Source organism: Diprion similis, chromosome 11 (assembly GCF_021155765.1).
Source record: "Diprion similis isolate iyDipSimi1 chromosome 11, iyDipSimi1.1, whole genome shotgun sequence".
Lineage (NCBI taxonomy): Eukaryota > Metazoa > Arthropoda > Insecta > Hymenoptera > Diprionidae > Diprion > Diprion similis.
In genome coordinates this window covers 1,088,004-1,100,233 of record NC_060115.1, presented here as the reverse complement: position 1 = coordinate 1,100,233, position 12,230 = coordinate 1,088,004, and the positions used below count along the sequence as shown (strand labels likewise).

At 44.1% G+C, this 12,230-nt stretch overlaps 1 protein-coding gene across 1 annotated transcript; it reads left to right on the top strand.

The window, feature by feature from the left end:
* Positions 1-4,779: 4,779 nt before the first annotated feature.
* Positions 4,780-12,136, top strand: LOC124412519 (ankyrin repeat and BTB/POZ domain-containing protein 2). Its single transcript, XM_046892458.1, has 13 exons — positions 4,780-5,615; positions 6,640-6,844; positions 6,943-7,188; positions 7,303-7,782; positions 8,031-8,361; positions 8,449-8,684; positions 8,806-9,008; positions 9,106-9,837; positions 9,941-10,209; positions 10,300-10,505; positions 10,609-10,902; positions 10,993-11,175; positions 11,239-12,136. Exons 1-13 carry the CDS (start codon positions 4,828-4,830, stop codon positions 11,443-11,445), a joined length of 4,380 nt encoding a protein of 1,459 aa, XP_046748414.1. The 5' UTR covers positions 4,780-4,827; the 3' UTR covers positions 11,446-12,136.
* Positions 12,137-12,230: the final 94 nt, after the last annotated feature.

Below are 12,230 nucleotides of genomic sequence, written 5' to 3'. Positions count from 1 at the left end.
GGAGCTCGAATTCGCACCATCATCATTACCCGTCCTCGTTGATGGCATGCCTTTGGTAGATTATACATATATTATATAGCATCGTTACTCTTATATACATATAAAGCACACCGTGTATGTCGAGGCATTATAAGAGTCGGCTCATCGCGATTCCCTTTACGCTGTAAAGGATTCGACCTACGTATACGTACGTCGATATTACAGTCGATGGGCAGTGGAAAGGGGGGGGGGGGGGGGAGGAGAGTTCAATAATGCGTTTCAAATCTTTTACATGCATCCATCGAGCACACTGCACACACATACTTATACGTATCCGCTCCTGCGACGTCCCGAGATTGATACTAACGGTATCCTCGAACGTGGCGATAGCGCACCGTATATGCATATTATATACGATATACGATATACGATATACTTGTAGTATACATAAACTTGCAGGTATACGCGTAGTGTGTTGGTATATTTGACAAGGTAAAACGCCCAGCGCAGTCGGTCCTTTCATCTTCGACAGAGATTCATTCCTTCGTCTTAGCATGCAATATGCAACCTTCATGCTCGGGGTCGCGTGCAGGTAACGAGCCTATCTAGGAATTTGAATAACATTATCGCCGGTTACCGTTTTTCAATTTTCCAAATATATCCAACTTTTCATCGAAAGCCTGGAAGAACGAAATACTTGGATAAGTAACTCGCCCAAGGCCTGCGGGAATACCGCTCGTGCAGGGAACGTTTTTCGTAAAAATTTAATCGTCACTTGTCGAACCGATTGAACAGCATGTCTCAATATTTTAGGCGCTTTTAACATGGCTGTAAACCCATGGAAAAACCCAGAAATCTTGTGATTCTGTGAATTAAAATTGATTCTGAGACGACAAGTTTTCGGGATCCTATAGGCAAAAATCTCTCTGTCTAAGAAAAAAAGAAAAAAATAAAGAAAAAGAAACAACAATAACAATTACTGCTACAACCAGAAAATTTTTCTGCAAAGCGTGTTTTGATATCCAGCATAATTAATCATGGAACGTGAAGAAAAATTTTTTACCCAAATTTTTAACCCTCCTACTTACAAACGCGTATTAAGTACCGTTTGGAAAATACATGAAATTATGAAAACTACGAGTGTCGAACAGTCTTTGAATAATAAAATCTATCCAATATATGTACCTGCCTGGAAAAAAATTTGAAGTTGCCTGAAACGACATGGAATTTTCAAAGAAATTTGATCTTACTCGTTGATAGTAGACCAAATAGTAATTGTGCAGTATAGGTAACAGGGAAAAATGAATCACGAATTACACCCATAAAGTCAAGTACTGGCTTTATACGGTGAATTATTGCGGGTTTAAGTACCGATACAGCCTTAGATCACTCAGGAAGTTCGGGTTGTTTGTCGGCGTGCGCCGGGAGTCGCTGTGCGAATGGCTCTGGTGAGGTAGGTAGGCATGCATGTAAAACGTGAACGCCAGACACGTGTGTATGCTGTAGGTACCCTAGTCGAGATATCGAAAGGGAAAGTGATCTATCTACGTGTTCTTGGAAACTAGGCAAAAAAATTTACAATGAATTACCGTGTAACTCGTGTTGTCTTACACATACATACCCCAACTACCTGATGGTATGTTACTCCTGAGACTTGAGACTTGACTCGAGGCGATAGACGCTTTTTCTACTACTGATCTTGCTCTCAATTAACCTGCCTCAATCCGCTGTTAATTTTCTTCTCAATTGTCGGTAATCTGCTAATTGCCACGTTCTATATACATTAGGGTGGCGCAAAAAAACCGACTTTTTTTTTTTTTTTTTTTTTTTTTGAGTCTTGTGTGATAAAATGTTAGTTTTTGATGTTTTGAGAGCCCACTCCAAAGGACAGCACGAAAAAAATTTTTTGATAGGTCGCTCCAAATTTAAAAAAATGTAAAAAAAAGTCAAAAATTTTAATTAAAAAAATTATATTTTCAGTATTTTGTTTCATTTTTAATTCATGTCGTGGTGTATTGTTATCGATTCTTTCTTACTGAATTAAAAAAAAAAAATTTATGAAATTTTAATATGAACATTATAAGGTCGCTCGAAAAGATCTAAAGAAATGCACCAAAAAGTGAAAAAAAATTATGAGCGACCTTTCAAAGTTCAAATTTCGAACTGAAACTCTCGGAAACTTATTTTTTTTTTTTGGCTATAAAATTATGCCGTAACGAGAAAAAAAAACAAAAATAAAAAAATCGATTTTTGATGATTTCTGACGTTTTAAAAAATGTGGAGCGACCTCTTAAAAGTTCTTTTTTGAACTGTCCTTTGGAGTGAGCTCTTAAAACATCAAAAACTAACATTTTGTCACACGAGACTCAAAAAAAAAAAAAAAATATTCGGTTTTTTGTGCCACCCTAATATACAAATATATATATTATTGTGCAGAATTTTAGATTAACATTAAATTGCGTGCTTGATACACGGTGATGTAGAAATTCGAAATTGAAATTTTCACTCTTTATACTTGCAAATTTTTACACATTTTCACAAACATAGTTTCGACTTTTGATTCCGAATTTTCTTTACTTAAAATTAGATTATTGTACAATTGTTATCACGAGATGAGAACCACGTTACAATGACACACCTATACGTATACGTCAGAGATAATAAGTATTTCGCCGCTATAAAATTACGGTATCTATGTGGTTGCGAAGGAGGCGGAGTACAAAGATATAGGTAGAGGCACCAATTATTAGTCGGTCGTAATTCACGACGGTTGACTACCAGAAAGATCACAAGAAACGATTGAGTTTGTCTAGTTGACTCCAAATGCACAAGGTCCGAAGCACAAGGCATCTCGATTATCCTTATCACTGGTATCTCGATTATATATCCAAGGATTATATGTCGGTATAATATACCTACTTAAGGAGACTCTATATACGAATGAGAAATTGAGAACATTACGATTCAACTCTCTCACGCGGTGATACCGCGAGAGGAAAAGGGAGGGTGACTACGGAAACTTAATAATTTTTTTCGACATCTATTGCGTGTGTGTTCACCTGACCGGCGGAGTTTCGCCATGTGAACACAAACAATGACCGGTGGCGGCGCCTTGAACTCGATGGAGGAGGAAGAGGACCATGCATGCGCGCTCCGAAGAATGAGGAGGATATACGACGGGGATAATGACGACACCCACCTCGTCCGGCGCCGGTTGAACTTCTTCACCCGTAGTCCGGTTTCTGACGGACCTCATACTTCCGGTTTCGTTCCGCAGAGTTCATCGAGCATACCGCGATGTCGAAACGTAGGTGACTGCAAACTTGCAAGAAAAGCTCCTCATTGCACTTTCACGCTTTAACACTACGCTTCAGTCAAGAGATTATCGTTGAAAGATTCACCTGCAGCGAATATTCATGGAGATAATTTGACGGGGCTTCCGCGTCTCGGAAATGCGATTTCATCCATCGCGTGCAGACGCCTGATCCCAGATGGGGATCTTATTACCCTGGATATAGGCATGAGACGCGTTACAGCTAAACCATTCTTCATTCTTCTCTATTACCACGGTACAGTGGTGAGGTATACCGATATTGTACACTTATAGAAGGTGCAGTACACCTATAGTACATAGAGAAGTGCAGGTGATCGTGGAAGCTTTGCTTCTCTTTCCTTTCCTTTGCTCCGTTGGATGTATCAGGGATGAACTTATACTGTTGCCGCAGCGACGATGATTCTCTCAGAATATAACTGCGCTTTGCCTGCTAGGCTAGGAACGGCAACTCTGCTGAGTATATACCTATACGCACACACACGCGTGAGAAAGACATTAGACAAACAAAGAAAATAACCGAGAGTCCCTTGTCGCAGGGATATTACTTACGGTATAGGTTGATGTCGAGAGCATAGGCCTGTATAAGGTATGATATTATACGAAGACAAGAGCGATTATTAACGCCAGGGAATAATTGCCTCCCTCCAGGGCAGCTCGGGTCTATCGAGTGAATCCATCCGCCGCTGAACGTCGTCTCCTAAAGCGACACCCGTGTTGTAGACCAGTGGAGCTCGGAGGTGAAAACCCTGGGAATATCTCTCGATGCCGTAAAAGAACAGCAACAATACCATAATCAGAAAAGTGGCGTAAAAAGTGTAGCAGTGTGTGCGTCCTTCGTCGCGCACGAGTGCAGGGTCGCATCTCTTCCTTACAACTGGCGCGGAAAAGCGGAATGTCTTATTGCGGCGGAAGCTGGAGAATTTCGCGCACGATTTCCCGGATTCGAAATACCGTTACTAATTAATTATCCGATCAATCGCTGCATTGACCAAGAGGATGGGAATCTGTTCGTCGGGGTCTCTGCCTCAGAGCGAGGAAACTATGCGACGGTCGACTGGTCATCGTCGTCACGGAGGAAAGGCAGGGACATCCCCGTGCTTGAGTCGGCCGGAAGACGATCATGGGAAGTGGACTATAAGCCCTCCCCCCCCTCCGCCCCCCCGTTTCAGGGGAATGGTAGTGTAAATAAGCTTCAAACGAAGGAGAGACTCGGTGGTGCCGTGCACGGTGCGACGACGAAAGGATGTGACGAGCCGGTGGTCTCAACGCCCCGCCGGGGAAACTTCGTCGGCACTCCTTTCCGCGTCTGCACACTTCATTCATACATTCAGTTTCACCGAGAGTTACGGATCGGCAAGGTGGTCCGTTTAGAGGTGCTCCTCGTTTTCCCTTCTCATCGTCAGTGCGCGTCGGTTCCCAGCGCGGGCTTATACTTGCGATTAACTGTGTCAGGCGGAGTTTTTCGTGCAATCCTGGATCAAATATGCAAACTATTATTTCGGACTGCCCGTGACATGCCCGTCCAGCTGGAGACGGGCGGGCGTTGTCGAGGCGATTGCATCTGTCTTCTCTGTCGCGAGCTGAGAAGCTGCAAGATGAATAGTTCGGGGATCACGGATCACGGCGACACCGCGAACTTCATCCTTCGCCGGGCGCCGCCGTTCGCCGAAGCTGTTCTTCCCTCAAGGACGTCTCTCTGGCGTCAGAGCCAGGGCGAGGATCATGGGAAGATCGTTGCCGCCGGTCAGAGGGTCCAGGTCAGCGTTGGTGAGCCCGTTAGGAAACCGGAACCGCCGGTCAAGCCTCCGCGGCGCGACGTCAACCCCGGGGGAAACGGAGCCGAACACCGACACAGAACCGTCGTTTATTTTGGAGACACCAACAGGGTGCAGCAAAAGAAGGATAACAATCGCCTGCCGCGGCCCGACTTCATTGCCGAGCTGAAGAAGGTTCAGCACGAGATAAACGCCGGCGACGAGGAGTCGGCGACTAAATTGACCGACTGCTTTGCTCCTTCACCGGCCGCCGATTCTCGCCCCGAGCTCAATGAGAATCCTGAGAATCGCTCTTCCGATGAGGCCCCGGCTAACGGGCGTGAGAACCACTTTGCTAGGATACAGGTGAAGGCTGGGACCACTTTGGACGCACCGAACGAAATTGTCCTCAACCTCAGCCCCAGCAGGGCCGACGTACTTCGCATCGAGGAGGACCAGAGCTCCCTTGAGGACTACTGGTCTCTGCCTGGAGACACGACCGGATTCAAGGCCGACTGGAGTTTCGTTCAGCAGTGGCGACTTAGAGGGTAATTTATTTGACGGGGGGACGTTTGGTCTGGTGCAGAAAAGAACTGCGATCATCGCGGATAATGTTGTCAGAAATACAACGTCACTCTCAATTTTCGTATTCGTGGTGCGTGAACCTTGGAGGCTGGCCTCGAAATCGAAAGGAAAAGTCGTAATTTAGGGTGCCAGCGTTCCGCAGGCTGCGGTTACACTTGTCGAGTGTGTAAATCCCTCTTGGATTTTCCTACGCATATCAGATCTCTCTTGTAATATTCTTATCTCGGAGTCACGCATCCACGCAAATGAAATACTACAAGACCTTGGTCTTATTTCCAGCTCGACGAACAGAGGAAAAATTTAAAAATCAAATCACCTGTTTTTCATTCGCGCATTAAGAATTAATGTACCGATTAATCAACGATATCTGAATTCAAATAACGTTCACTCGAATTTGGCTGCAGGCAAGCAGTAGGAGTTGCAAGTGCAGTCCGCGTGACAATGGAATTAGGCCTTCTGGCAAAACGGGTTCGAGGTTCCTTGATTCACTGCTTCTACTCCCGTATCATATTCATATATTATTCGTTGAATCTCTACGACCCGCTTCGGTTTAACAAATTCCAATGTATGCAAACGAAGGTGGTTTTCAGCACAGAGTGTCATAGTTCAATACCATTTTCTCACCTCTTTCGATCACCATGGGCGTCCACCATACCGTGAATGCATGCCTCGTGCATGATGATCACATTTTCATGACTCTGCGTTCTTCGTTGTAAAAGTATAAGTAACGCTCTGTTGGGTTTTCGAGTCCTCATTAGTTGAACGATAGATTAAAGCGTGTCTCCAGCGGAATACCATGAACGCACTTTCACGCCTATGTCTTCTTGACTGTACGAAGAAAAAGAATCGTATGTACTCAAGCTCGCGTTATATTCCGTTACTCTGCTGGTATGCCTTTCATATATCTATACCTGAGCCGTGTCCATGATCGTTGACAGAAAATCAGCCTGTAACCCTGTAAACATCTTTGCTAATTCTTTATTCTAGACCCGCTGGGGGTGGAGGCAGGGAATTGTACACTGCTCCCTATGCGAAGGAATCGCCAGATTCTCCTCAGCAAACAGGGACGCACAATATGGTCCACATGGTTGCTGAACGAGACACAGACAGCGTGGCACCGACGCCGACGCCCCATCATCCCCATCACTCTCAGCATCATCATCTCAGTCTCCATGAACTCCGCGTTCTTCAGGTAAGAGGGTGCAAGTTTTTTATCCTGCGTAACTCCACAGGGTTTTCAAAAACATTTCGGTGATGTATTTTATTTTACTTTTTTCTCATCATGATCAGCGGAGACCAGAATGCACGGGTAACAGTTCTTCGGATGAGAATCGATCCTCTGGACACGCTAGCATGTCGGACACCGGAGGTCACACTAGCAGCAGTTCGCCCCCTCACCGTCACCACAGAGTTCACAGTCCACAAGCCTTGAAAGTAGTTCCAGAAGATGACCGTTTGTCAGCATCGGTAACCCAGCGTAATGCCAGGATGAGATCGGGCCAAAATCGTAATCGGCACAGAGCTACTCCTGCAAAGGTGAATTTGAGATGAAAGAAAGACTCATGTGATGCTTAAAACGAGAGTTGGATGGTAGGAGGTTCCTTCAAATTCCGGTATTGAGTGTTTTTTCTTCTTCTTCTTCATCTTCAGCTACAGGTGCCGTGGTCAGGATCCGGGCTCGAGGACATAAAGCTGGCTATTCAGCAGCTGACGATGCGTTCTCACACCTCGACCTCGACGTATTCGTCGTTGAGCGGTTCCGAGAGTTCGGAGCCTGCCGTAAGACGGCTTATGCGTCACTCAAGCCTCGAAACCATCAACACCAACGTTACCAGTGCCGATGAATTCGTGTGGGTCGACTCCCATAACAGGCTTGTTGAACTGCAGCAGCTCCCTTGGACCCATCACGACGTCCTCAGGGTCCTGCAGAATGGACGTACCAGGGAACACATGGAGCGTGTGTCCATGGAAACAATACCGCGATTATCGTACCTCCTTCAAAGAGCTCTCGTAAGAGTCGGCAGAGAGACGCAGAGGCTTGCCAAACCTCTTGGTCTTTGCAGCAAGCACGAAGTTTACAGTGCCTTTAAAATTGTTCTTTGTCCAGCCTTGGCTGATTCTTGTACAAAGGTGAGAATCAGGAAATTAATCAATTTTCATACCCATTCCGCAAAACCAATGAGACACGACTTCAAACCTTATAGCAAATTTCTCAATATGTCAATGTAGAAATACCGATAGTGTATATTGAAACAATTACTTTTGTTTTTTAATCGAATAGTCAGAATCCCATACTGAAGAAAAATTCCGAGAAGTATCATTGAGTCGCATTTTCAAAAGCATTAATTAGAGTGCCAATCAAAGCTGTATGCTTCTAGGCTTGCTTGCGAGCAGCAGCCATGTTCGCTGTGTCCGGGGACCAGCTGAAACAGTCCAAAGGATCACGAGCAGGCCTTCAACTACCGGTCGGCCGTTTTCTCAGATGGATGTCAGACGTGAAATTAGGAAAAATGGTGCACGAGTATGCAGCGGTATATTTAGCTGCAGGAATAGAAAATCTTTTAGAGGAGATTTTGCTACAGTGCATTCCTACGGAGCCTCACACAACCCTGACCGCTACTATGCTGGAACACGCGATAGCCAACAACGGTGACTTGTGGGGGCTACTGCAGCCTTACGCGCACTTGAATGCGGGCCGAATCGCATCTGGTAAAAGTCCATTCTCAATTCAATCTGTGCTGAATATTCGATAAAGTTTATCGATGTTACGATCATATTATGTTTAACCTGCTACAGGCGCACTCGCGATGCCTCGATGGGCCAGCGTCAGTTCCCTCGGTTCAACTTCATCGTCACGCAGCGGGCGAGAGGCTGCTGGTTCCACCCTTGAACCTTCGCTGCTGACGACTTGCGTAGGCTCCATATCTGAGCTTACTGATCTAATATCCAAAGTAGCACAGTCTGGACGTTGCCCAGTGCCTTTGACGCCCAGGGCTCTCAACGCGCTCTTTTACTACATGAGATGCTCTCAGGTTTGTACTGGAACGCTGTGCAGCGTCAAAACCGGTTGAAATCGCGTAACTAAAGTGAATTTGCGATAATCGAAATGGATTAGCAACTAATCACAGGTCTCCACATCTCTTTTTTATCCAGCTAGAGCACGGCGAGAGAGGTTCAGGTATCCAGGAACTCGCCTATGAACGAGCGTACGTCGTTCTCCCACCGTTAGTTGAGTGGTTGAGGGTGGCTACAGCTCATGCCGAGCATCGGCACGGCAGTATTTTGGACGATGATGACATTGGCCAGGCAGCCAGGCTACTATTACCCGGTGTAGATTGTCCGGTTAGACACATTTGGTAGGTTCCTAATCCCTAATCCTAGCCTAATCACCGATTTCTGATATATAAGTCACTGTAGATTGTAGGTAAACGAATTTCCTTCGTTATTTCATAGTTCGGAAGAAGTCACTCTCTGCTCAAGGCGGATAGACGATGCCGAATACACGAGACGTCTGACGATGGAAATGGCGTTCAAAATGCTGAGCAGTTCTCGACCGGAATTAATATCTCAAGCAGTCCCTTTGCTCCCATCGACGAAACTGAACACAGTAAACGACAATGGTTATACCGCCTTGATGTTGGCCTGTATAAACGATGACGAGTGCGCGGTTGCTGCATTGCTCGATGCCGGGGCCGATTTAAACGTCGAGAGTCCCGCTCCGCTGTCGAGTCAAGTGGCGGGAAGTCCGGCAAAAAATGTGCTGGTTTCGGGGGGGCCGAAAAATTCTCCATCTCCAAAAAATTTAGGAGGCCAACTTGTTGCAGCCTCGACAAAAAGCGCGAACAATTTAAATATATCGAATTCGTCAGGCAGCAGCGGATCCAACATCTGCTGTGTCCAAAATGGATTCAATGCAGAAACGCAGCATTGGACCGCTCTCACGTACACAGCTTTGTTGGGTAATTGCACGATTGCAAGAATGTTGCTTGAGAGGGGCGCCGCTGTTGAAGGAGGTGCTAAACTCAGCGAGGATAAGTGCACTGTTACGCCTCTCCAAGTGGCTACCGCTGCTGGTAATCATGAAATGGTTGCACTGCTCCTGGCTCATGGTGCCCAACCGTTTTTATCCACTCTGATAAAGGATACTTTCTGCTATTCTAGTTCAGCACAAAGAGGATGTTACAGGTGATTGAACAGGTCTTGGTTTTTGGAGAAAAATATTTCGCTACTATGACAATTTATCAATGTATACTTACGAAAACTTTTGTTTAATTAATTAACGATGTAGCGCCATATCGGTGGCAGCGGCACACGGCCAGAGAGCCACTCTGCATCAGCTGTTATCCCATCCATTAACTACTTCTTCGAGACGTGGTGAAAAGGAAGTTTTATCCCTAGAAGAGATACTTGCCGAAGGAAACGCCGGCGTTCAACAACAGCATACGGCTGAAGGACGAGGAGGAAGAAGTCGCGATGAGAGAGATCCCGTATTTAGTAAATCACAAACTAAGACGCTGCAGGAAGCCATGTATCACAGTGCCGAGAGTAATCACCTGGGTATATTGAGTTCCTTTTTTCTCTCTCTCTAAGCTTAAAGCTCCGCCAAATTCGGAACTCTACTCACAATAATCGTCCATTACTCGGCAGACATAACGATGGAGCTACGTGGTCTCGGAGTAGGTTGGACCCTCCATTGCTGGATGCATACTTTATCTACTGCACATGAAATGCGACTGGACTCTGTTATAGACCAACTGCTGCAGGACTTTCTTCAAGTCTGCCCTGAAGATTATTCGACACAATTTGGCCAGGAGTGTCTTCCACTTTTGTTTAATATTTTCAGGTACAGCAAGGTAATTCACGACGTCTTCTTTATATGTACCTGTGTTAAAACTTGAAAGTACGCAGAAATATGTGCAATTATTTATCGTCACTTAACGATGCGACACGTTACAGAAAGAAGGAACAACTCTTCTGCTAGCTGATATATTCTGTACTTGCTTTGGATGGGAGCCGATTAAGCCGATAAGAGATACCACGTTGTCGAGTGGTTCCAGAATTGATCCGAAATTCGTTAATAACCCAGAGTTGAGCGACGTTCAGTTCAGAGTTGAAGGGAGAGTATTTTATGGGCACAAAATTGTCCTCGTCACTTCTTCGCCAAGGTTTAGAAACATGCTTAGTTCAAAATTGTGCGAAGGGAATCCGCCAATTGTGCAAATAAATGATATACGGTATCATATCTTTCAGGTAGGTAGAAAAAAAAAACTCACAGAATTCCTTTCGATCCATTTATTTATACAGCAATGTATAATATCAACCCGCTTTATTCTGTTTTAGATGGTTATGGAATTTTTGTATCACGGGGGTTGCACGACATTGGAAGTCAATCAAAGTGATGTTTTGGAACTTATGGCTGCTGCGAATTTTTTTCAACTGGATGGCTTATTGAGATATTGCGAGGCGCAATGCTCTGCGATGGTTGATCTGGACAATATAGTTTCCATGTACATTCACGCTAAGGTAATTGATTGATGAGTTTACTTGTGCGAACTTGTTATATTCTTATTCTTGTTCATTTTGCAGGTTTATAACGCGGTTCAGTTATTGGAATACTGTCAAGGATTTTTACTGCAAAATATGGTAGCTCTTTTAACGTATGATGACTCTGTGAAACGACTTTTGTTCGCCAAAAAATTGCCGAATCACGACGTGCTAGCAGGTCTCCTGCTCACCTTGCAGGCGCGAATAAAAGCGAGAAAACCTCAACAGCCGACTAATATTAACGCTTAGTTGCGCATTGAATGAAACATTGTACAATATTTATGCCTTGTGTAAACTCGAAGCCGGGCAACTCTTCAACTATACGATAGTTATGCATATACGCCGGGCCTTTGCCAAATATGACAATTATTATCCCCAGTGTAGGTGTAAACAATGACATATCTTGTAACGATTGAATTCGACGTACTCTCCAATCTTATAAAATCCTTATCTTTTGAAGATGACAAAAATTGGAGCGCAACTTTAACGTCGCTAAGAAAATGGAACCGTTGACTGCATTGAACACATGACTGCTCTATTATCTAATCCTGATTAGAACTGTATATTTTTTTTTATAACAATCAAATTTATTTATATACTTATGTATAAATTTATGTTGTAAAAACTTTTCTTGCCTTAGATCGTAGTTTCGTATTGTACTTCATTTACATAAATAACGCGAACATACCTGTTATAGGTTGTAGGAATCGTTTTGTGATACGCGACATTTGATATTCGGTGTTTACGTTTTCCCTGTTGAATTAAAATTTGTTGAATCCGTCTGCCAGAATAACACGATACTGAATATATGAATTATTCGAAAGAAAACTTGACATAAATAGATGGATTGATTTAGTTTTTTTTCTATCATTTACCATGTCGTATATGAACTTTGTGTATAGATAACGTATTTTCAAAACTTTGTTGACTACAAAGCAAATATTTGAAATTAATATTTATAGCGTTAATTTTCTATTTCTTTTTTTTCTCGAGTACTGTCTTACACAGTATGGCATATAAGATGTTCAATAATA

What these genes read in the sequence shown, in the direction of transcription:
- LOC124412519 (XM_046892458.1), top strand. Translation starts at nt 4,828, where the DNA reads ATGCCCGTCCAGCTGGAGACGGGCGGGCGTTGTCGAGGCGATTGCATC. An exon ending in CAGCAGTGGCGACTTAGAGG is followed by an intron (nt 5,616 to 6,639) that starts GTAATTTATTTG and finishes TCTTTATTCTAG; the next exon opens with ACCCGCTGGGGGTGGAGGCA. An exon ending in TGCGGGCCGAATCGCATCTG is followed by an intron (nt 8,362 to 8,448) that starts GTAAAAGTCCAT and finishes AACCTGCTACAG; the next exon opens with GCGCACTCGCGATGCCTCGA.